This window comes from Camponotus vicinus, unplaced genomic scaffold, assembly GCF_025532165.1.
Source record: "Camponotus vicinus isolate PSW18456_S1 unplaced genomic scaffold, iyCamVici1.0 SCAF_1, whole genome shotgun sequence".
In the NCBI taxonomy this organism is placed as follows: Eukaryota; Metazoa; Arthropoda; class Insecta; order Hymenoptera; family Formicidae; genus Camponotus; species Camponotus vicinus.
Genome location: NW_028141945.1, coordinates 17,718,802 through 17,743,896, shown reverse-complemented (window position 1 = coordinate 17,743,896; position 25,095 = coordinate 17,718,802). Strand labels below are relative to the sequence as shown.

Sequence of the window (25,095 nt, the reverse complement as noted above, 5' to 3'; positions counted from 1 at the left end):
TAACGAAGTTCTTCTTTTTTTAGAGAAAAAACAAAAAAACAAAGTACGTTTTTAGAGAGTCGTTGAACATAAAGTACAATTATTTTTTTATTATTCTTCATTATTGTCTTATTATTTTACAATTTGCTCTTTTTCATAAGCAATAGGATAGAAAACTTTATGCTACTAATTTAATAATTCCAGAGCGAAAGCTGACGTATACATTAAACTTTTATTTTTATATTTTTTAGTATCGTTAATTAAGCGGATGCTGTAAAACGTATTAATTCGAGAAAAAGGAAGAAAAGAGTAGGAAAGCGATCGCGACAAAAATGGCGCAAATGTTTATACTCATCTCGAGATAAATCGAGTTAAGTGTTTCCAACTGCGAATAAGCTTTAGCGATAAACTTTTCAAAAGCGAGAAGAAAGTATCATTGTCGCGGGCACACCTCGGGGAGTTGCGAGAATTAATAATTGTTTATCGGTCCGACGACTTCTGGAATCGATGACGGGGAAATAATTTTTCCGCAAAGTACATCGATAATCTCGTTTAATTTATTGCGCAAGAATCGCGCGCAATCAACGAGAATCGCTCCGACCGCACCGTTCAATAAAGTGTCCGAATTATTGCGGTGGGTTCGAGGCAGCAACACGCGAAATATTCTGCACGGATGAGAGAGAAAGAGAGAGAGGATTTTTGAGATTAAAAACGTAATTCGCAATTACCTTGCTCGCCCATGCATGCGCGCGCAAGGATGAGCCCGGTCGCCTCCTCTCATCGTCGCTCCCAATTCGCGACAGGCAGCCCGTGCTCGCTCGTCTCGAGATAAAACCGAGTCGCTTAAAAAGCAGCTAACGAATTATATCATTATCAGCTTTTGTACGGATCCGGAGTTTATTCGTCTCGGCTGGAATACACATTCGAGCGCACCGGGTATAATTGGCCGTCGTCGACGGGCCATCCACCGCGTCGAATCGGGCCGGCTCGTTTCCTCGGCTCGGGCCTCGTTGCTATCATACGCTAGTTACGCTCCATTGCCGGCAACTCGGCGAGTATATAATCGAATCTCGCCGTTCTTGATTAGGCCGTGATTACGCGCGACGAAGGCGCGCGCGCGCTCGCGGCTGACGTGGCAAATATTGAATCTCGAGCGACGTAGCCGAGAAGCGAATAATCCGGTCCTCATTTTCTCTTCTCAGCGATACTGCTTCCCAGGGGATGGTTATCCCTTAGGGGCGCGAATCTCGGAGAACTTTATCCGCGACTTATATCGCGAATTCTTCGTTCCCCCTCCCCTCCTCCTTCCCCGGTCGCCTCGCAATCAGCCCCGGTCGTCGGACAATATTCACATCGCTTCCATTCCCGGACACAGAACGAAGGAAAATGAACGGAAAACGGAACTTTCCACGAGCTATAATCAATTATACACGTTGTAGCCGGTGAACGACTGCGGGAATGTCAAATCCCGGGCGGGAAGTTATCCGGGAGTTTAATCGCGGCGTTTCCTTCGTACCAATGCTCGCTTGTAACTGTCATAATAATGATAAAACGGCAAGCAAGTGGTTTCGTTGCACCGCTCTTTGGCAAGCTGCGAGATGCAATCTTTAATAGTTAACGAAATTACGAAATGTTCGCCCGTATTTTGCTCCGATATTAATGAACGCGTCTTTCGCGCAAAATTTCTTCCATTTTCGCTTTATTCAAAAATTGTAAACTTCCACTTATCGCATTATGTACGAACGTTACGTCTTACGTACATAAAGTGAATACGTTCCCTCGCGATACACACGGTGTATAACGGATAAAAGTTTGTTCGCAGCGTAAGGTCCCGTAGCAAGTTTCTTTATTAAATTTGGCGAAAAGCCGCGAACAATTTCGACGGGTCTGTTTTATTCGGACGACAAGAAATTCGAGCTCCCATGGAGGAACGTCGGGATCGCCGAAGTTTGGAACAAACGAGTTACAAGAGTCCACCCGTGTTCGTACAATGAGCTCGAGCTAATTTAATTATGAGTTAACGCCATTGACCACCCCTTCAAGTCCTCGCAATCTGCCCGATTTCCTCAATTTCCTTTCCTTTTGTCCTTTCGTACGTCTGTGAGGGCCGGCATTTCGGCCTTTAACTCGATTTAAAAGGAATGCGAATTCAATTTAACGAGATGCGATAGCTCGTATCATTTCAATACGCATCAATCTAATTTTCCCGCATGTTTGAATCCCATGTTCCAATCGCAATTTAAATCCGATACATTCTAATGCACTTTTACATCTGTTTGATGGAAATAAATTATTTTTCGTACAAGGAATTAATTAATTAATGGATGATGAAAAGAGATGCATCAAATAACATCTTATTCGATTATTCTGCGGATTTTGTGTAAATAAAAGAGCGAAAAAGAGAGTAGAAATGGAGCGTAAGAGATCACCAGCGAAAAAGTATGATAGTTCGACGTGTGTTTGCCGTTCGCTCTCGCTTCTTTGTTCCTGGTCTACGATTTCCGTCCGCGGAGACTCGGTCGCGTCGTCGGCAGAAATGAGGATTTATCGCGGCGATCCGGCTACAGGAGCAAATCGTGGAGAACAAGCGTGAATCCGCGCGACGCTTCCTTTCGCGCCGGTAACGCAAGGGAATCGGGGAGCAAGGGAGGAAGGGATTTAATCGCGATACTTGTTACGCGTTTATCTCACTCGACGGTCCATTAAATCCCGGATAGTATCGAGTTATGGCTGATGAGCCGCGGAATGCGCGCATCAGCGATTCCCCGGCGGATTTCGAATTATACGCAACGGAGTCGAAGCTTTCGAGGTGATTGTCTACCGGGTGGCCGCGTTCCTCCGCGCACCCACGAGTGATTCCGCGAATGGTTTCGCAAAGGAGATAGTATATAGTATAGTTATACAGGGTTTACCAAAAGTGTGGAAACCTCTTAATATTTCGAAAAATACGCATTTTAAAAAAAATGTTTCATACCAAAGTTATAGGGTTTTATGTGGCGCATTACACAGCAACATTATTATGACCTCGAATAGCGTTGTCAAGGTTATGTGAAGGTCACCTCCAACTTTTTAAATGGGAAACCCTATATGCTTTTGCATATTCTTGTAGCTTATCTCGAGAGCTTTCCAAAACACTATAATTAAGTTAGTTTTCATTAAGTACTTTCCGAGTTATGAGGCTTGAAATCATTTCTTAATTTTACATAAACCATAAAATATCTAGTAAAATATTCATTTTTCGATTATCTTACCTTAATACTTTTATGTACAGAATAATGAGAGGACTCAATTGGTGTAAAGAAAAAACATAGTTGTTTTAAAAAAAAAATATGTAATTGTTAACCCCTTCACAGTCCAGCGAAAAGAAACTTTCCGTGCCAAAAGTGTATTGAAGAAAAAAGTTTTTAAAATTGCATGAATACGTCAGTATAAATATTATTGAGGTCGCCGAATCCGAATCTGAAGTCAGAATTACAAAATTCAAAATGGTGAATCCAATATGGCGGATCAAAATTCAAAATAATTTTGGATTTCAATAAAAATGTGTATCATTTTTGAGGTTGCAAAATCCAAACCTAACATCAGATTTTCCAAATTGAAAATGGCAAATCCAATATGGCGGACCAGAGTTCGAACAAATAGTTGACATACATAAAGGTTGTATATTTCTCTCTTCAATTATTTTTAAATCCCGCTCTTTGCCGAACTCAGAGTCACGAATCAAGGACGTGGCGGTTATTGACTCCGTTTTTTTATTTTTTTTATTTCTTGAAAATTGGTATACGTTTCCACTTCTGTGCAAACAGCTTGATTTGATAATTCGTGACTCTGGATTCAGCAGATAGCGGGATTTATAAGTAATTGAAGAAAAAAGTGTACATCTTTTATGTATGGCAACTATTTGTTCTGGTCCGCCATATTAAATTTGCAATTTTTATTTTGGAAAATCTGATATTAGATTCGAATTCGGCGACCCCAAAAACGATAAGAAACCTATTTTTATTCAAACCCTTTTTTTATATCAAAATTATTTTGAATTTTGATCCGCCATTTTAAAGTTCGAAATTCTGATTTCAGATTCGAATTCAGCGACCTCAAAAACCTTAAAATACCCAAGGACAATCAAATCGTAACAGTAATAACATGTTTTTTTCAAGATGCCCCTATAGGGGCCATGAAGCAAAAGTGGCACGAATTTTTTTGGCCCCTATAGGGGTCCCTGACAGTGAAGGGGTTAATTGCAAATTACATATTTTTTCTTAAAAACAACTATGTTTTTTCTTTACACCAATTGATTCCTCTCATTATTTTGTACATAAAAGTATTAAGGTAAGATAATCGAAAAATGAATATTTTATTAGATATTTTATGATTTATGTAAAATTAAGAAATTATTTCAAGCCTCATAACTCGAAAAGTACTCAATGAAGAAATACTTTATTATAGTGTTTTGAAAAGCTCTCAAGATAAGCTGCAAGATAATGTAATAAAAAATATAGGGTTCCATTTAAAAAATTGAAGCTGACCTTCACATAACCTTGACAACGCTATTCGAGGTCATAATAATATTGCTGTGTAATGCGCCACATAAAACCCTATAACTTTTGTATGAAACATTTTTTTTTTAAATGCGTATTTTTCGAAATATTAAGGGGTTTCCACACTTTTGGTAAACCCTGTATAGGTAGATTGGCGAATGTACATACGCGGGGTCGTGGGTTCAGTGGGTCGCGTCCTTGCGGTTAGATCTCCTCCTAAATTTCGAAATTTTACGGCCGGCGCGTCGAAGCCACATCGTAAAATATCCGCGACGATGGGAAGGTCGGGCGAGGATAAAAGGAAGACGCTGCCGGATAGGACCGGGCGAGAAGAGGAGAAATAGAGGGCCGCGTAGAGAGTTATCTTTCAATCTACTTTTACCGAAACTCTTTACCCGGGGCGAGGTCGAAAGCGCGGACAGAGCGCTGTCTCTCCTGTTTTAAAATTCAGATTTGCAACTTTTGCTTAAACGCCTCATAGATAGACTTGGCGGACATACATATCCGCCCCTTCCTCTTCTCCAGTATTCCGCGTAAAAATGTTTTGACGACTCATTCCTGCATTTTTAAGCCTGCGGCAACGTATTTACATTTGTATAATTCTCTGTTTGAAAAAAAACAGCACGCTAATCGAGAATAGTAAAATCAACGAAGCACGAAAATGTAACGCGAGCAAGAAACTTAGTTCGATATCGGTACAAACGGCGAAAGCTTGCGCGAAAGCTTACATCTACCGTAAATTTTCCCCCCGTCTCGTGACTAAATTGGTCCGGCATTAGTAGTCTCGCGTTGCAATTCCGATGGCTGCCTCTCCGATCGAGATTACATGAACAAAGTTTGCCCATTATTGACCGAGTACGACACTAAGGCCTGGCATTGGCGACCGATCGCAAGAAATCGCACGCATGCGACCTCTGCTAATGATTGGCCTCAGAAGTGAAATAATTGTCGAGGGAAGAGGGAGGAGACGCAAAGATTCTCCGGATGAGATAGCGGTGTGTGTAAGCTCGAACATCAATGTATTACGGTCGTATGTGCCATGGCAAACGATTTTATATTGCGCGACTTAATGGAAAATAAATGTCGCCAGAACGGTCGTTACTTTAGATCAAACGTTGCGGGAATTACGCGAAGAAATAGAGTGATGTAACAAATAACGCTCAACAAGATACGTATAACGAGAAACATTGCATTTTACATTCTTATCGTGTCGTACATAATATATTTGTAGCATAAACACTTCAAGTCTTACATTAAATTAATTGCTTTGAAAGCGACGTAATCGAGTAATTTTCAGCAATCAAAATAATTAATGTAATGTACTGTTGTAGAATAAGTCTAGAATTTTTTAAACAATTGCGTTAAAAATGATAATGATTTTAAAAATGATATTACTTTATGCGTATATTTTTATCTCGATGAGATTTTTCTAAAAAATCAGAAAAAATTCTTTATTTTCATCTTAATAATTGAATTATAAATTTGACATAAATAAGAGAAAAAACTCCGCGACTTTGGTTCTATATTTTTTCAATAATATTGGTTTTCGTATTTTATTTCTACTCAATCTAGATCAGTGAAAAATACCTTCAATATATTTACGCTGTTTAATATATCTAGTTCCAGACTTTTTAAAGACTTTGGAATTTACTTCCACCATTTATATCGCATTTTCTTTTTTCGCAAAATAAAATAATCGATGGAGACTATACAGTAGAGTGTCTAGTGAAAACCGTTTGAGAGCTACGAGTCGCGAGAGAATCAAGTCGGAAAGTTTATGATCGCTCCACGTGTCCGAGCGCAAACTCCCCCGCACGTGGCGGACAAGGATTTCGGCCGAGGGGCAAGGATGGAACAGGGATGAAAATGTCCTAGCCACGGTGCATGGGGGTTGAAGCCGTCGGCAACGGTGTTTCGTCGATAAATAAGCTTGACCGTGGGGTGTCATATTTCTTTGTCGCGCGCCAACGCGCTATCTCGCGGAGCACGGCGCGGATATTATTTACGACCCCACTCGGGGGAGAGATTTATTACGGAATTGATTTCCCGCACGGCCGATCGGATTAATTTTCACTTTCGAGGCGCGCGCGGGTCTCCCGTCGATTGTCCGCGAATTTATTTCGCGCCAAACAAAGCGCGAAACTCACCCCGGCTCTTTCGCGAGACTCAAGTTCTCCAAGTTCAGACATAAGCTTTGGCAGAGAGAATCGATTTGTCGTCATCATTAAACGCGGTTGCTTGTCCGTCATTTTCACCGAAAGCTCTTTCTTGATATATTTGGTTGTGACAACATGAGAGATAATAATAGTCGCGTGCTAAGTGAACGAGATAATATAATATATATCAAATGCATAGGTGGTAGATCGAAAGAAATATTTGTCTATTTATATATTTTCATTAAATTTTCATTAATTATTTCATTATTCAATTCATTATCAGTGCTCAATTATTGCAATTATTCGAAATTTTGCTCTTATCCTCGATCTAATATCCATCTTGATACTTTAAATATCAATCAAATCATTCTTTTTTTCAAACCATTTAATATATAATTTTGCCAAAAACTATACATCTTACTCTTTCAAATTCTTAAGTAAAAAACTTTGTTTATTACTGAAGAAATTAAGCTTATAAAAATCTTTTGGAATCGACAAATAAATTGAAGTTGTAGGAGCAAAATTGCGACTCGGATATCCATCTTTTATAAGTGATTTTCATAAATGATGATAATGTTTGCTATTGTCGAAGGCGATGATGATGTCGAGGTGACAGATCATGTTCAACAAAGACAAAAGATACCTGTGAACGTGTCATTAAGTCCTCATTCAATAGCCTGTTTCTCCCCGGGATAACACAAGAAAGCGCTCATTTTTTTGAGAGCTCATTAGTCTAACGAGCGCTTAAATCGCGCTATATTAGACGCAAGAAGCTCTCGTTATCGTTATCCGTCGCCGTCACAAGTCACACCGATGAACATCACCATCGGAGCAAGAAGCATGACACTGCATCAGATACTCGCGTCGTCGTCGAGAAGGCTACTTCCTTCGAAGTTGCAATCGCATGCTAAGATACTCCGTTCTTCATCAAAACGCATCTTAGTTGCTCCAATTACAGTTGACTCGTAGACGCTAAAACGCTCGATTGCGGTGCAGCTTCGGGACGATTATCCATCTCTGGATAGATCATGACAGTCTCATACGGGACGATAATCTCTTCGACAAAGAAAACGGATAACGACGCTTGGATATACATGTCAGCGACTCGACGCTTATCCCGCAAACGTTTCATCGTTCCTCGCGTAAATACCAGGCCGCCTCGTTCATCTTGTCGAGAGACGACGCTGCGTTGAGTCGTCGTCGCGTCGTCGAGAGCGAGGAAGCGCTCAAGAAAGACGGCAGCCGAGAAAGAGAGAGAGAGGGAGAAGGAGCGCGAATGAGATACGAGGCAGTCGGTTGAATGAAATTTGCAATGGAAATTTAATCTGACTCGATTCGTCCCGCGTAGCCGGCAGTCTTCTCCTTAACGCCAGTCATTGTTATGTTTTGCGGAATTTTCGACAGGGAATTGTGCGCCCTGGGAAAAGAACGCGGCAATATCGCGCCTCTCTTTCTCTCTCGTAACCAACTCCCCGTAATTATATATTCCGTCGAGAGATGACGGGTTCCAACTCTCTGAATAGCTCGCGGAATGAATTGTCGTCGTTTAGCGAAAGACGTTGAAATTTTATCAAAGGATATTAAATGCGTGACGTAACGAATTCACTTTGCGGTGTTCATCTATATAAATTTCTTTTATTTCAGTACAGCCGCAGATAAGATAATTTTATTTATAACAATCGGTCTATTTATCGCGAGACTTCTTGCGTATACATGCAAACAAACTTGAGCCAATTTAAGTCGTTTAATTGATATATAAGGACTCGTAAAAATAGTAATTGTCAACTAATAGTCGATATATCAGTAACTCGTTACTGATAACCGCGACTAACGTTATCGTAGATGCTCTACATTACAAGAAACGTGCGAAAATAAATCTCTAACAGTCAGAAATGAAAACAACCGTATACTTTAATTCACCATAAATCAAAAACTTTAAACTGATTATTAATATCGCAATAGACACTAGTGCGCTTCAGCAGAAGCAAGAATGGAGGAAGCGTAGAATTTTTCGTTTATAAATCTTTCGCAGAAGCAGTATTTATGAATTGTACGAAATTCACATACGAGGACGGTAGATAACCAGCCGACGCTGGTATTAAAATTTAAAAAAGAGCTACGTAACGCTGAAAGTTTCCACCAGCACCGGTCCAAAGTTCCTTCTCGTTAAAACCATCGCGCAATGCGCTATTTAGATAGCCATGGCTTGAGTCGCCTCCCTTGCCGTTTACCGTGCAAGCCACTTAAATGCAACGTCACCGGCGATTATGCAAAGTCCCTTTACCTGGGAAAATCGCGAGAGACGTTTTCCCGTCATCCGAGCCGTGCCTAACACTCACGTCAGCCGTGCGGGAATGTACCGAGCTTGATCGTCGGTTTGGAATGGACCTCGCAGCGTGCTTTCGAGGGCACGAGGCGTTTTCGGGACGTGAGGCTTTAATGCGCTTTTAACGCCGGCGCAATAAATTCCCGGCCAAAAATGCATTATCGAGAGAAAATTTCGATACGCCTCACCGCGTAGATTCAAAAGCCGCACATCGTCATCGCATGATCACGCTCGAGGCATTTCTATCTCGCTTTACATTGTTAAGCATTTAGGGATTCGACAAAATTCCATTAACTTAATCGGCAATTAATTCAAATGCCAAAAACTCTCCTGCACAGCTAAATTTCTAATTATATATGTATAAAATTCGTCGTTTCTAAATTTTATCTTTATTTTCCCGTGTCAAATTACAAACATTGATAATTTTATTCATATTAATAAAATGATGTTAACTATTGCAACAATTTAGAATGTTTAAATTTTTATTTGTACTCGCTATAATACCAGTTATAAATTCAAGTGAAACAAGCGTAATAGTACAAACATGTTATATTTAAATTTTTATTACCTTAATTGACAATTTATCAAATCATATTAAATTTATTCCATAATATTTGTAGTATTTTGTTTACAAATAAAATTATTACATATATCTTTGATACAAGGAAAGAAAGATTAGATTTGCAACGTATGAATTACGTAATTAAAAATAACGTTGCAGGCAATTCTACTTCAATTAAATTAATCATCGACTAAATTAATTGAAATTTGATTTAAAAGTGGCCTTTATGTATTCTCAGTGCTAAATAAAATATCCATTCTATATAACTAGCGTTATTTATGCTATTAATTGTAGATTAATTAAAGAGTTCCATATGAAATGCAAATTAAATTATTTTGCAATTTTTTTATCAATCTCGTACACATTTTATAGACTTTTGTGGAAAAATATCAGTATTCAAAAACCAGCATTAAATATTTGCTCAAGAAGTTACTTAAAAACGTCAATAGTAATTACTTTTTAAATTTCTCTTTCGGAAGAAGCACATGGAATATTCCTTTCCAAGCGGAAAATGCGAATGCCATTTCCATCCGATAGCCGTATCCTCGACACTCTCGAGACGCACTTTACCTGACCGGAAAAACGTCAACTTCTTCCGAGTCTAGAAATTTTTATTCGTTCTGCCGTGTGCATAAAACCTTTTTTTCCTGTGATCGAAGGTAAACACTTGTTATAAATGACAATTAAAATGGCACATTACATTGTATAGAGTATAATTTTCCTTACACGCATTTACTTTAGAGATAGTCTAACTTTAAATTATTTTAAAATTACAAAGTTATTTAGTATAAAAAAATTTAAATACAATAATATTACTATTATTTTCCATAGTAATGACGTTTTGTAAAAAGCTCATTTGTGTGTATATGTGTGTATATTGTGTGTATTGCGCGCGTATGTGAATAATATTTAATATACTATATAGGCACACATTTCTGATGCACTAGACAGTAGACTAACGGAAAGTTACTCATGTTTCTCTGATATAAAAATATCTTATGCTAGATGTATATATGTGCGTCTTTCGCACCTTTATATACGTGTATCTTTGTATATCGACTTTATGTAACACTTATTTGACCTAGATAGACTTTGATTCGATTACGTGACTCCCTTATTGTGGGTATTTTACTATAATAGTACCGTAGCATGTAAATGGATTTGTTATTTGCATGCATTATCAAAACAATGGCACCAAAGAATTTTTGTGCACGCAATTCGCATTCGAAAATGCTCCCTTCGATTGTTTACCTTTCGGCCTTTTAGTTGTGCAATTAAGCGTAAATGTAATTTCCAGATATATAAAACACCGCGTGAATAATCTAATATTATTTGCAAATTACGTAAAATAGAATATGTGAATGATACTAACATTTATACATGTATATTCTTTTATTAGATAAATATTTAACAAACGAAAACAATGATTAAAAAGATAAAATAGATTTAAAAATATATTTTTCATGTTTTTAATATCTTTAGATTATATATATCTGTAACAATTTTAAATAATGAAAAAAGATAAATTTATGAGCAGATTCTTTAACTAAGATGAAGATAATTTCTTTTTTAATGAAAAATCGAAGTATATAATAATTTTTAAATTATAAATGTGTGTGATTAAAAAAGAAATCTTTTAAAAATCATATATGAAATCAAAACTATACACACATACATAATGTATTAAATTTTAATTACGTTACATAATAGCTAATTTTTCTCAAGCGCATTAAACAGCGTGATAAAATTAAGAATATAAAATTAAGAAACAATTTTTTACATAATTATAGGAGGTAATACTAAAAATAATAAACAACAAAAACATGTATGTGAGGTAATATTAAAAATAATAAACTCAAAAACAAAATATTTAACCATGAAATATTTTTAATATACGACCTTTTTATGCTATGTGCGTTCATGTTTCTTGTGCGTTATATGATAAGATTGTTACGATTGTTATGATTGTTAAGAAAGTTGTTATGAAAGTTGTTAATATCTATATGTTTAAAGACTACATTAAAAAAGTTGCAGGATTGTTCAAACTATACTACAACAAGGTTTACCTAGACTCACCTAACACAGTTAGCATTTAAAAAACGATAGATAGTCACACGTTACAAAGCATATAAAGTGTCTTACGACGAGAATTTTCAACGATGGATAGAAAAGGTCATCTCGCAGATTATCGAGAATATCGGATCAAATGTGAACGAAGCATGGTACGAATTATCCAAGAGCAATAAGCTTTTTATACGCGATCTGTATTACATATGCGTAAGGTGTACAAGCAAAGTGAAGGGACAAAGCAAAGAACTTTCTATCATACTGAAAAGGCCTGCTTTGTTGAATGATTATAGGGAAACCTGTTTGATTTCTTGAATATTTATTCGGATATATATAAATAAAAAATATATAAAAGTATATAAAGATCCATATCAATTAAAACTTATAATAATAACTATAAAATATCGATGAAATAATTTTACTGATCATTTAGGCATTTCTTACTTATCACCTTATAGCTGTTGTTTGCGATAACATTAATAATATATCACTAATATGTTTTCAATCGCTAATATGTTTCTATCGCTAATGTAATAGTATTACTGTACAACGAATAAATAAATTATATAAATAGAAAATAATAAACAAGTAAATATTAAACCTTTTAATGTAATAAGTTAAAAAATATATGATAAAAATTAAAAATAAATTTTCCAAAATTCTTGGTCGATGTGTAAAAGAATAAATCTTTAAAAATTTCCGGCACTATTCTTTAGACGTTAAGACAATAGTTAAAATTCTCGTTTTCGTTACATTTAATCTCAAGTTAAAAATCAAAAAACCTATCTAGTCCTCCATTTAGATTGAGTCACTCAGTTTTCTTAGTCGTTCGTTAGTTTTCACACGATTCGATATTTCATCCACTTTCTTCCAGTTTTCTTTGGATAACCGTGTCTGATGGTATTGTTCTCGAAAGCATCTTTCGTGACCCCATTTCTTTTTACACTTATACGAACGCCAAAAACGGGAGAGCGGCTAAAGAGATGAACTCGGAATAAAGAATACATAAAAAAAGATTTTTTCATTTTCAAGTACTCTACGACTTTTCTAGATTCACTCAAAAATAAAGAAAAGCAATTTGATATAATACACGTAATCTGACTTATTGAAACAGGGGCAGTAATGCTTCTTGCAATTAAATAATAATTTGACCGTGCATTATTGCTTGAATATATTTTGTATAACTTGTAAAATTTATTTTAGTAACTGCACGTAAATAATACGTAATAATACGTTATATCAAGATAACGGTCTAGATAAGATTAGAGAACGCTATCACAAAATATATCATATGATATTAAATATTAGTTCTTAACAGAATGATTTAGCGAATTTTACAAAGATAAATGCCAACTTTGTTTCATATTTAATCGTTGATTAATATGTTTACATGTACGCGTCGTGCGTACATGTGTGTGTCTAAACTTTTCTCAGTATTATTTTATAACATATTCTTAATTATTATTCTCGTTATTTATAATAACATGAAAATAATAATTAAGTTATTTATATTATATATAATTAAGTTATTATAAATCATTCTCTTATAACAAAGTTTAATTGCATTATAATACAATTATACTAATTGTCTCATTCTTCGCAAATTGTATGTCGATGAGTAAAATATCCAATACATATTACATAATTTAATTGTTAATTTCATATAAAAATACTCGCGTATTAATTTGTTATTCATCGTAAAAGGAAGACAAAATTATTCTGAATTCTCGAGAAATCATGTATTTCCTTTCTAAAAGTATAAAATATAAAAGTATAATATTCTTAATTGATTAATGTAGAGCAACGCGTTCGGTAATGAATGATTTTATTCAACCGCATTATAATATATGTTTTTCATGCTGTAATTGATTTTTTCCCGTTCTGTAATATTTGATAATCGGTCAATTCCGGTGACCTAGATACACGGTCATCAGTCAATAACAAGCAGTACTTCCGTGCGTAATTCCATGTCGTGTTGACAGACGATCCAGCAGCATCGCGATGCATTAAATCTCCCACTCTTTTCGCATTCATACATTCTTATAACGCAAGGTGGCATGGCATTAGCTTCTGCCTGTAGAATGTCACTACCATCAGAACCATAGTACCATTCAGTAGTCAATTAAGATAAGCTCGCGCTAAGTTGCAGTGTCGTATATTTGTATTTATAACCGAGGAAGATAGAAAGTGTAGAGACAAAATGTCTGATGAGGATGATTTTCAAAGATGGATCAAAGAAGTGATGCCAAAAGTTATCGAGAGTCTTGGGTCGAACGTCGAGGAAGCTCGATACGAAGTATCCGAACCTAGCGATCTTTTCATGTCTACGTTGTATCACGTATGCGTGAAATTTAAAAACAAGAATGAAGGACAGAATGAGGAACTATCCTTGATACTAAAGAGACCCGTACGAATAAAGTTGCACAGGGAAATGGTTCTCATCGATCCTCAGTTTCACAACGAGATTTTATTCTATCGGAACTACTTCAAACCCGACGAGAACTTTCCTAGATGCTTCTATACCGACGAGAAACCGCCCACCGATTCGGTGATCGCGTTAGAAAATATTATCAAACGAGGATACTGCCCTCCTCCGTCCGCATACGACGTTTCTGTGGAATATATTTTAGCGGCGATACGCGAGATAGGACGGTTCCACGCCAAAGGTTACATCATGAAGGAGCAGCAGAGCGACAAGTTCTTCGACATCGTGCAGCAGCTTCAAGAAAGTAGATATGACGTGTCATGGAACGAGTCGGAAAAGTTGTACATGAACTTTTCCGCGAACCGGGCAGTGGAATATCTCCGTAATCAAGGATACGATGCAGTTTTTTGCGACAAAATGGATGCCTTCCTTTCTAAAGCGTACGACACAGTGATGGTCAAAACGGCGGAGCCAAAGGAACCTTTAGCCACGTTGTGTCACGGCGATTTTACATTAAACAATATTCTTTTTAAGACGGAAGATGATGGAGAACTACGGCCGATGCTGATCGACTTCGCGCTTTCGAGATATTCGACTCCGGTCGTTGATCTTTCCACTTTTCTCTATCTCTCTTGCTCGAATGAAGTTAGAAAGGATAATTTTTTCGACATCATACGAGCCTATCACGACACAATAAAAAAACATTTGCTGGACGCTGGCGTACAAAACATCGATAAATATTCGTATGATGCTTTCTTGGACGATTTCAAAAGAGGCGCTCTCTTTGGTTTCATTATCGCGTCCTTCTTTTTAACAACATTGATGGGATATGATGGCAAAGAAATATTTGATAAAATGATAACAGGGAACATGTCTCAAACGGACTATCTAATACACAACAAGCAAGCCGGTGAAGAGAAAGTATCCAAAATATTAGCTGATATGTTGTTGCAGTTAAAAGATTTGGGTTGTTTGAAACATATCCTATGATTGTTTGTTTTCTACATAATGTATATGTCTATATTAATTAATGGGTGTGATAAATGCGAAAGATCTTTAAATAAGTAATTGCATGTCAGGGACGCACACTGAGAGAAATCGTTTGATTGTACCAACAAGACGTATCTGATAAAAGGCATTTTGATTAAACCAAGCAAAATTTCTAGTTACCACGATAAGACTCGATTTTTTATAACTAGAACTAGAACTAAAATTTTTTATAACTAGTTTAATAGAATTTACTACAAGGATTTGGTTAGTATTTTCTAGTTGGATCTATAAAATTTCTTGTTATATTAACTAAACATGGACAAAATGATGTCATTTTTTTGTAAGCTTAGTATTATTACTCAGTAATTCCTAAAGGAATTCTGATTCGTCCATTTTCCAATAGACATACTGGTTGAATCTATCAGATTTCTAATTAATGCAACCAGATTTCTTTCTCAGTGCATACAACGTAAATATAAAAGGACTGTAAATTACAAGCAGATATAAACTGTCAATACGGCATAATTTAGATAAATAATAATTTAGATGAAGAAATAATTTTCGGGTCACAATTATAAAAAAAAATCAATTAAAATAAAGTATTCGACCAAACTAGCCAGAAATTTTGGTTTATTAATACAATTGTATTAATAAACCAAAATTTCTGGCTAGTTTGGTCGAATACTTTATTTTAATTGATTTTTTTTTATAATTTTTTTAAAATTTTGGTTTATTAATACAATTGTATTAATAAACCAAAATTTCTGGCTAGTTTGGTCGAATACTTTATTTTAATTGATTCTTTGATTAATTGACTAGCGATATTAAGACATTTTATATTTATAAAAAAAAAATATTTAGATTTTATTATCAATTAATTTTATTAGATCGAAAAATGTTAAATAATTACTCCTACGTACTTGAACGTAACTTTTATCAGGTAGATAAAATGAATCGATTGAAAATTGTCGCATATAGTTTGTAAAACAACTGTGCAAACAAATATCACGAAAACAATGTAGATATGAGATTAAAATCCACTTATATATGTAAGTGGATTTTAATCTCATATCTACATTGCATACTTATATATGTAGAGAAAAAGATATATACATGCGTATTATATAAAAATAAGTACAGTATTGCAGAGATACCCACACATTGATGAAATTATTCTTTCGTTTTTACACAAATCCGGATTTACTTTTCAAATAAAGAAACGCGTAACCACCAAAGAATAACTTTGTCATTTCCATATATCTTTCCAAGCTAGCAGCGGCGTTTATCACCAAGTTCACTTATGCCGCGTCCCAGATTCACACATACAGTCGAAGTTCCCTCTAGAAAAAAGTATTTCCTTAATATATAAAAAGTATTAAGCACACGCGAGATAGAGAAATAAAATATCGCGTTTGATAACGTAAATTTATTCATAATATTATTAGCCTCCATATATATATATTTCTGTACTATTTAAATTAAAAAAATATTTGTTGTTAAAATTAAAAAATATAGATATATATGAGTGCACGTAATAGAGAAAAATTCGTTTGTGAAGAAAAAATTCTCTTTATAAACGTTATTACGTTTATCATGATATTTCTACAATAATTGTAACTGTACAATATTTTTATTACGAGGAAAAAAATTCTACGAGTGTGATTGGAGATGCGAGATTTGATGAATCATGTATACTGTTACTATATTGCGCAATAAAACTTCGATATATCAGAGATGTGTTTCGAGGAAACTAATGTATATCTATGAAAAATGTGAATAATAAATACATAGTTTATATGTTGAATTCGTAAAAATCTTCTCAATCAATCATATCAATATAAAGCATCATTTTATAGTTTATCCTTTATTCATTAAAATTCATCTAGAAACGAAATTTAAATAATTATCTAAGCAAGTAATTTAAATATAAGATTAATATGTGTGACAAAGTTTTATCTCGATTTTAAATTTATACCTTTAATGCGTTGCACTTTTTAACATTTATAAACTGTAAAAACTATTTATTAGATTGCTGACGTAGGCACGTAATGTGACAGAATTCTATTTTTGTATTCATACCATAAGAGCATTTATGAAGCAAGGCTACCGTTCAAGCTGGTTATAAAGATTAAAATAGCGCTGATCTAATCTTTTATGATTGCTGCTACAAAGAACGATACGATATTGTATCTAAAAGAGCTCTCGCACATATACAACGCCGTGTTTTTTACGTTACATAATTATTTAGAATGATATTCCTAACTCATTACAGTTACGTAACACAGAAATGTTACTTTGTTTATTTCAAAGAAATATCAATCAGCTGTTACCTGAAAAAGTAATCATTAAATAAAAGAATTGTAAACAGCTGTTATATATAATATATATATATATAAAATTTTCGATAACAGTCTTTTTACTTATTATATTCACTATTTATTTTATATTTATTATATATATATATATATATATATATATATATATATAATAAATATGAAATAAATAGTGAATATAATAAGTAAAAAGACTGTTATCGAAAATTTTTATATTTTAGAAATATTATTTTTAGTGAAATTCTTTCATCGTGGAATCTTATTTCGCAATAGACATAAATATATTAGTTGCATAAATATATTAGTAAATAAATTGTACAATCGATCGATGAAACAATTAATGACGAAATCAAAATAGATATCTGTGTGACTAATTATCTCTCGATATTTTAACTGCTGGAAATGTTTTCGTTGTTCGCTTGAAACGAACAACGCCGTTACAATAGTTCGAGAACCCGACAATCGCCAATATAAGTTCTCTCTTGCTCTTCTCTCTCTCTCTTTCTCTTTCGCATAGTTGTCGAAGTGTCGCCTGGGATAAGTTTGATCGTTAAGAGCAAAGAATGCGACACCGTATACATCGCTTAGAGCGAAACTTTTCGAGGGCTGGAGCGAGTTTAACAATTGGTGTTGAACTTACTGGGTAGTTGCGATATCGGAGAACATAGGCAAGTATGTATGTATACCGCGATGAAAGATAGAGATAAAGGGGGAGAGAGAGAGAGACAGAGAAAGGGAGGAGAAAGCGAAAGAAAGAAGATGAGCAAGGCAGAAAAACACGAGGAGAAACGGCAAAGGGGTTAGAGAGAATCGAGGTAAGGGGTGACAAGCGCAAGCCGGAACGAGGTACGATGGGTGCAGGAACACTTTAATCGAACTGCAGTTACGAGTTCGAGCGGAGCCTCCTCCGACTTTCTTGATAGTCTTCTATCGGTGTAGCTCGAGAACGTTGCCACACTGTAACGATGTCGAAGAAAGTGATTTCCGTAAACAGTCGTTTGTCACTTCCCTTTGTTATAGTGCCTCCTTGAAATAAATTAGAAACTACTATTCTTCAACGATTGGCTCGATCGTAAATAGTTGGCAAAGTATCATAGCAACAATACATTATTATATAATCGTATTCTTCATGTGAGCTCTTCATATTCTCCTTTCAATTTTCGATAGAAATTTATGTTGATGCATTTTTCTTATTGAATTTATTATTTACTTACTCTTTTAAAGCGTGAGAGACATTTTTATTGCAAAGATTTGTTATAGTCCGAAAGACTATAACTTAATTTTATTTTACCATTAATAAATTTTATACGCTTTAGATGCGATAGAATGTTCGCGAACCGCGTAAAACCGCTACCTCAGCGAACCACGCGCGAGTTCGCCGGAAACGTGAAAATGCCAACGAAGGGATTCGACTTTGAACCTCCTTCGTTTGCACTTGGACTTGACCGCCACGAAAATCTTCCATGATCATATATGGTCATGTTGCTAGGCGATCCCCTCCAAAACATCCCTAAAATGAGGTGTTAAAAACCGTCCACCGCGGGTCCGCGGCGGACAGTCGTTAATAAAAAATCAATTAACAAAGAGTGCGAATTCAGGGCTAACCGCTATTTTGTGCATCGAACGCTAAAGGAAATTTGTTCAAGCTCGAAGGCTAGCGATATTAAGGAAAGAAACTTGAAACTCCTGAGAAGGATCACGAAATAAGATATATTTAAAAGTTAACCAAATTGTGTACAAATCTTGAAATAAACGATTTGATAAAAAATTAATAAAGAGAGTAATCCTAAGAGACGATTCCGAGGCATCCTCTGAGAAACTCCCGGCTACTCCACATCCCGTGCCGCCCCCGGCACAACAGATTAATAATAATAAAATGGGAGATAATTATATTAATTAATTAAAAATCAATATTAATTAAAAATCAGTTCTCTATCTATTTATCTCTAATCGATTAGATTATTTTATAAGAGAATGCTTCTTATGTATATATTCTGATGACTTTTATATAATCTTGCGTCTGAAAAATTAATACCCAGTTTATCTTTTTGATAGAATATATCTGTATCTGTATCAATACGAGAAAATCCTATTAAAAGAATTTTTATCCAATCGTTTCCTCTTTCTGGAATATTAATTTTAATAATTAAATTAAAATATTTATATAAATTGATATTTTATTAGTTTATATCGATGTAAAATGGTTTCAAGAGAAATTAAATATTTTGAAAACGTTGATGCATTTTGTGATAAACATTCGGAAATATAAATATAAATATAAATATAAATAAATAAATATATATATAAAAGAAAATTTAATAAATAAATATATATACTTTTATACATATCGCGAAACGATATAAGTATCTAATTTGTGTGTGTGTGCGTGTGTTCACTATTAAGTCACAAATGTCCCAGAGACACATTTTCATAATGATTCCATTTATATGTATAGCCTTATTAAATACGTGATGCAACCGGAAGCACTTCCGCTATCCAAGTATCACTTGAACTAGACAAATAAGATAAATAGATAGATAGTTGTTTAGGACTCTTTGACAAATTATTTGACGTACGAGTATTTTGCGGCAAAATATATCTACATGAGAAGGACGGAAATTACTCGATTTGTTCCGATAATCAAGCGAGTAATCGAGCAGGATGAATAAATCCACGCTACCGCCAGCGTCCCAAAAGGAGTTTATCCCACAGGAATACCGTGCTGGTTTACCGTTCGATTCGCGCGCATTTGTCTCGCGAAAAGATATCTCTCTACCTACGGCAATCTAATCATCTCTCGAACTATTTCAATCATTCGAAACATTGCGCTATGATTTCTATGCAATCCATTTCCGCGCGCTTCTTCTTTCGCGCGATCGATTTTTATCGACATCAAATTCCTCGAGAACACTACTGATGTCCCCAAAAGGTGTGAGTCTCGCAAAGAGACACTTGAATCGAATCCCTATAAATAATTTTGACGAAATATATAATAATATCGTAAATATGACATCATATTTGTCCGCGGACATTGCTATTCTTACTTTCGACTGGGTCTACCCGACATTTCGATATCATATGAACGATACAAGATACGCGTGAAAGGGAAGGGGGAGAAGAGAAGAGACAGGAGGCTAAGGAGGCAGGAGAAGGCGGACAAGTGTAGATAGGATCTGAACGGAGGATCGAACGCCGTCCGGGAGGATATGGGAACCGTGCGGGCGAGAAGTATGCAAATGCGAGAGTACATTTATCTCGGCACCACGCCCATGTATTTCCTGGGAGCTTCCGGACGCATTGTCGGGAGCGAATCGAATACCCGCGCCTCCCCCGCGCTCGCCATCCCGCCGGCGACACACACACATACACACATAAATACTATACGCACGTATACGCGTCTGTATGCGTATGTGCCACCGGTCCGATACTCCGGAGATTTACGAGCAAACTAGCTCGGTCCCCAGGGCTAATAGACCGGCAAGTTATGGGCCAATTCAATTTAATTTCGAAAATAAACAACCACCATTGGCGACGTCGGTCAATTTATTCCGAGGTCTCGCGATGCGGCCGCACTCGGACACGGGGCTGTGGGCCTCTCCTCTATAACCGAGAAAGTTCCTCGGTCACCCACTTTATCATACGACGAATGCTAAGCTCACCGAGAACCCTCATAAGCCGGGTACGCAAACTTCCACACAGATTCGCGCCGCGATAATCAATGGACTTTTTGTTTAATTGAAGCAGCTAGAGCAATGTTGTAAATGTTGTTCGATGAATTTATACCATGATATGAATATCATGATATAAATTCATGGAATTAATTTACGATACTTTACAAACGTCAATTGACGATGAACTTTATTGAGTAATTTTATAAAGTAGAATATATTAAAAGGAAGATTGTAAGCTTTAATTAAAAATGTAGTGTGCAAAATTATCTGCCAAATGTATCTTTGTTTATATCGCATAAGAGAAAAAAAAATATTTCGATAATAATAAAATTTTATTCCCATTGAGAATAATTTCTTCAAGTCGTTTTTAAAAATAACTATAATACTACATTATTCTGTGTCTTATAATTTAGTTGTATAATGAAAAAATATAATGTTTTAAAGATAATAATTATATAAATATCGCGAATCTCTCTCTCAGGAGAGCAATACAGGTAGAAGATGCGATTGATTTGCCATAATGTATCGCACTAATTAAAGACGAATAAAAGAAAGACAATCATAATGGATTGGATGGACACACCCTTATTACCAAGAAGCGGGCAAGTTTAATGAATTATCGCGCTTGGTTTCTCGCAACGACAAGAAATCGATGCACGTTAAATTACGGAGTGGTAATAAAGCCGCGCGGGCCAGTAAAGCCGGTACGGCTCATTAAATTCTCCCGATAGTTTTCCCAACCCGATTTATCGATGCACGCGCGACTTCGCACATTCTGCATTCCCTAAAGTATTGCCTAAGAATATGCATGCTACCGCGGTAATAATAAAGTTGTAAACCGCATAGTAATCTATTCAAATCTCGACGAAACTCGGAGAGAAAGTGGCATCTGACGATCATTAATTATAAGTAACGAGAAGTCCTTTTTAAAAGCTTCTATTATAGATAAAGATGATTCGTTAATAAAATTGAATTTCTTTGAAGAAATATATACTTTTCATAATTTTTGCATTCTGTAAAAAATATATTCCTTATATTTAACGTATACACAATGAAATATTTATGCGAAAATTGTCTATTTTCTTAATTTTTATCTGTATCCTTTTTCGTTCACCACGAATATTATAAAGATTGATTGATACAAGTCACTGCCACTTTGATGAGTAATTTCAGTAGGAAGCGAATACTAGTACTATCGTGGCTGCCGAATTACAATGCAAATTGTGCGGGCTTTGAGCGGCATTTTCACGCGAGTTTGCATCGCCGTGCAACTTTCTCGCGAGTAAAATTGGAAAACTGCATCGTGAATTATACGTTAATTGCGCGTGACTCGCGATAAAGCACAACTCGCGTGCTGACACGATTCGCAAAATTGCGCAAAACTTCATGTGATAGCACGTGGTACACGGTATCGAGGAACGTTACCCGATATTGTCGGAAAAACTGCGTGTCCTATCGAAGAACCGTAATATGAAGTACAAGCTCGTTAATATCGTCCGCATATTATCGCGAAAGGAAGGAAGATAAAGGGCGTTCTCTTTCAGTTTGCTCGATTAATGGCAATTTTCTCATTATATCGGCGCCAAGTGTCGGCGTTCGATCGGACGGATCACGCTTCACGTACGTACATACACAAGCTCCAATTTCTTTCTTTTGTCACTTTGGGTCGCAAACAACGACGCCGGTCCATTATTGGATGCCGATAGTCATCGTGCCCGACCTGTCGATAGATTCACGGGCGTCCGCTATCTTGGCCCACAGCACCAGGTACCATATTCTACCCCGTAATCGCGCAGTTACAGCGACCGTGTTGATCGTCACACGTGTAATTGGGTCTCTAAGACTATATATCGGAATACATAGTTCCGTCCGATTTCGCATCCGCTCATATCGTAAATATTGCCGTATCCCCTCAAATTTGCGTTGACAACGTCGAAACGCGTGATTATTACCGAAAATATAGGGCAATGCGAAGATTATCGATCTACACTTTATTGCGTCGATAAATTTTTTTCTCACGATATTATATAAAATTATCTTAACATAAATAAAATAAATAAAAAGCGATAATTGTATAAAAGATAAAATAATTGCAAGATTAATTTTCTTAAACTATAACTACTCGTAACATATTCTGTTTGGGTGCGATAGTGCTTGACCGGATATAAAGAAGAAAATAAGAATGGAGGTCACGTCGCAAGGGATGACGAGATCGTGAGAGGAAAAGCGGAAATTCACATTCTCGCGATCAAAATCCGACTGCATTTTCCTCGCATTTTATGCAAATGATAAAGGACAAATAGAACGGGATTTCTTCTACGTAATCGAGAAATGACGAACGAATCGAATGGGGTATCCATAAAAGTTCGTGAGTCATTGAAGACAAGGTAGAACGCGATTGAGGGCAGCTTTTCTGTGAACTATTAGTTCGGTAACTTGCTCTCAGATGCAAATAAAAGCATCGTCGGTTATCGATTGTGATTCGTCAGGAACTAGTTATGTGATAAATTCACTATGTGCTTCTCTGTGCATTTATCTTAAATATCGTTTGTATCAAAAGATTTATTACACAAAAGCATGATATTCAAAATGAAGAGTATTCTGCGATGGTCTATTTTCCAAAAAGCTTATCTCATTCATTTTGGTTAAAGCTTTTTTCTTCGATTAAATGTTTAATCGTGATGCAAAGTCAGTTTAAATGATTTGTTGAACCGAAAATGTACATCGCGAATTAATTTGATAGCCGCGAAGGCGTTCGATGAAAAGTGTGATTGACCAAGAGATTAGAGAGAAAAGAAGCCCGAGTACGTGGTCAGATTATCTTACATCCGATTACAACTCTTTGGATATAAGCAGAGACGCTAACAAGACACAAATTACGGCTTCGTATTATCTGTAATTATTGCACCACTTTTCGGGCGGAGATAAGAAATTAGACACTCGAAATGAATATCTTCCAGCTATAATTATAAAAATAAAGATAAATTAAAGATAAATATAACAGTAAAGATATATAAAATTTTTAAACTTTGGATGGAGGCAATCTTGCATTATATTCATTTAACGTAAACTATAAATTTATACGAGGTGTATATTATATTATACAAGTTGTATGATATATTATGTATAAATTTCACAATTCGATATTTACTTTGCGTTATGCACAGAGATTCGTTCGTTATCACATAATAAAAATCAACAATCTTTATTTGCTCTTTCGATAGGTATCATATATTTATTTTTAATTGGATTATTAAATGCATTCCCAGCTTCGCTCTGTGGTTGGGATAAAATAATAAAAAAAAAGGATTGCATGTATACGAATGCAGTTAGATATTTCTCCAATCGATTTTTTATTAATTTTATCCCGTATTATCTTATTACTCGAATATCGTGCATAATACACACGTTGGATATTATTCAACGATCCGACCGACCGATTTTCAGCTCCACTGGAGAAAACGCGTATTGTTGTATTAATGTAATCTAAATGATAAACGAGAGATGTAGAAATGAGGTGCGCGCTCTATGAAATCTATACAAAATTATTTTCTCGATATTCAATTGCGATTTCGACGAGAGAGATTGTCTTGCCGGGTAGAATCTTGCCGAAATAAACTCTTAATTTACGTATGACTTTTATATGCGCCGAGATAATTGACATTAAATATTGAAAAATCGTGGCGAAAAATGGCGGCGGCCGAATTAAATTTTCGTCGAGAACAGGCTCCCTGGCATAATCTGAAAAGTTCATTACGTGAATCACGTGCGTGAAATTTCCCGAAAACCGTCATATCACATCGTAGCGGAAAATTTGATTTTGCTAATGGGATCTTTCATCTTCCCCCCGGCCCGTTACATCCTGCAGAAAATACTTGGCGGTAAAACCGCGGAGTTTCGAACAATCTCGACATTAATTTTACCTCCGGCTACTCGGTACAACTCTCTCCCTCTCTCTCTCTCTCTCTCTCTCTCTCTCTCTCTTTTTCTCTCTCTGGCCGTTCACAGAAATATTTTCTATAAAACGCTCTCTCTCTCTCTCTCTCGC

At 35.8% G+C, this 25,095-nt stretch overlaps 2 protein-coding genes across 9 annotated transcripts in view; one reads left to right on the top strand and one right to left on the bottom strand.

The window, feature by feature from the left end:
• LOC145959213 (neurotrimin) overlaps nt 1–25,095 on the bottom strand; it is a 402,237-nt gene that overhangs the window by 126,863 nt on the left and 250,279 nt on the right. The gene's annotated exons all lie outside the window — the stretch shown is intronic.
• LOC145959208 (uncharacterized) lies at nt 13,706–15,707 on the top strand. The gene has a single exon (XM_083077835.1). It carries the CDS (start codon nt 13,829–13,831, stop codon nt 15,041–15,043), a length of 1,215 nt encoding a protein of 404 aa, XP_082933961.1. The 5' UTR covers nt 13,706–13,828; the 3' UTR covers nt 15,044–15,707.

What these genes read in the sequence shown, in the direction of transcription:
- LOC145959208 (XM_083077835.1), top strand. Translation starts at nt 13,829, where the DNA reads ATGTCTGATGAGGATGATTTTCAAAGATGGATCAAAGAAGTGATGCCA.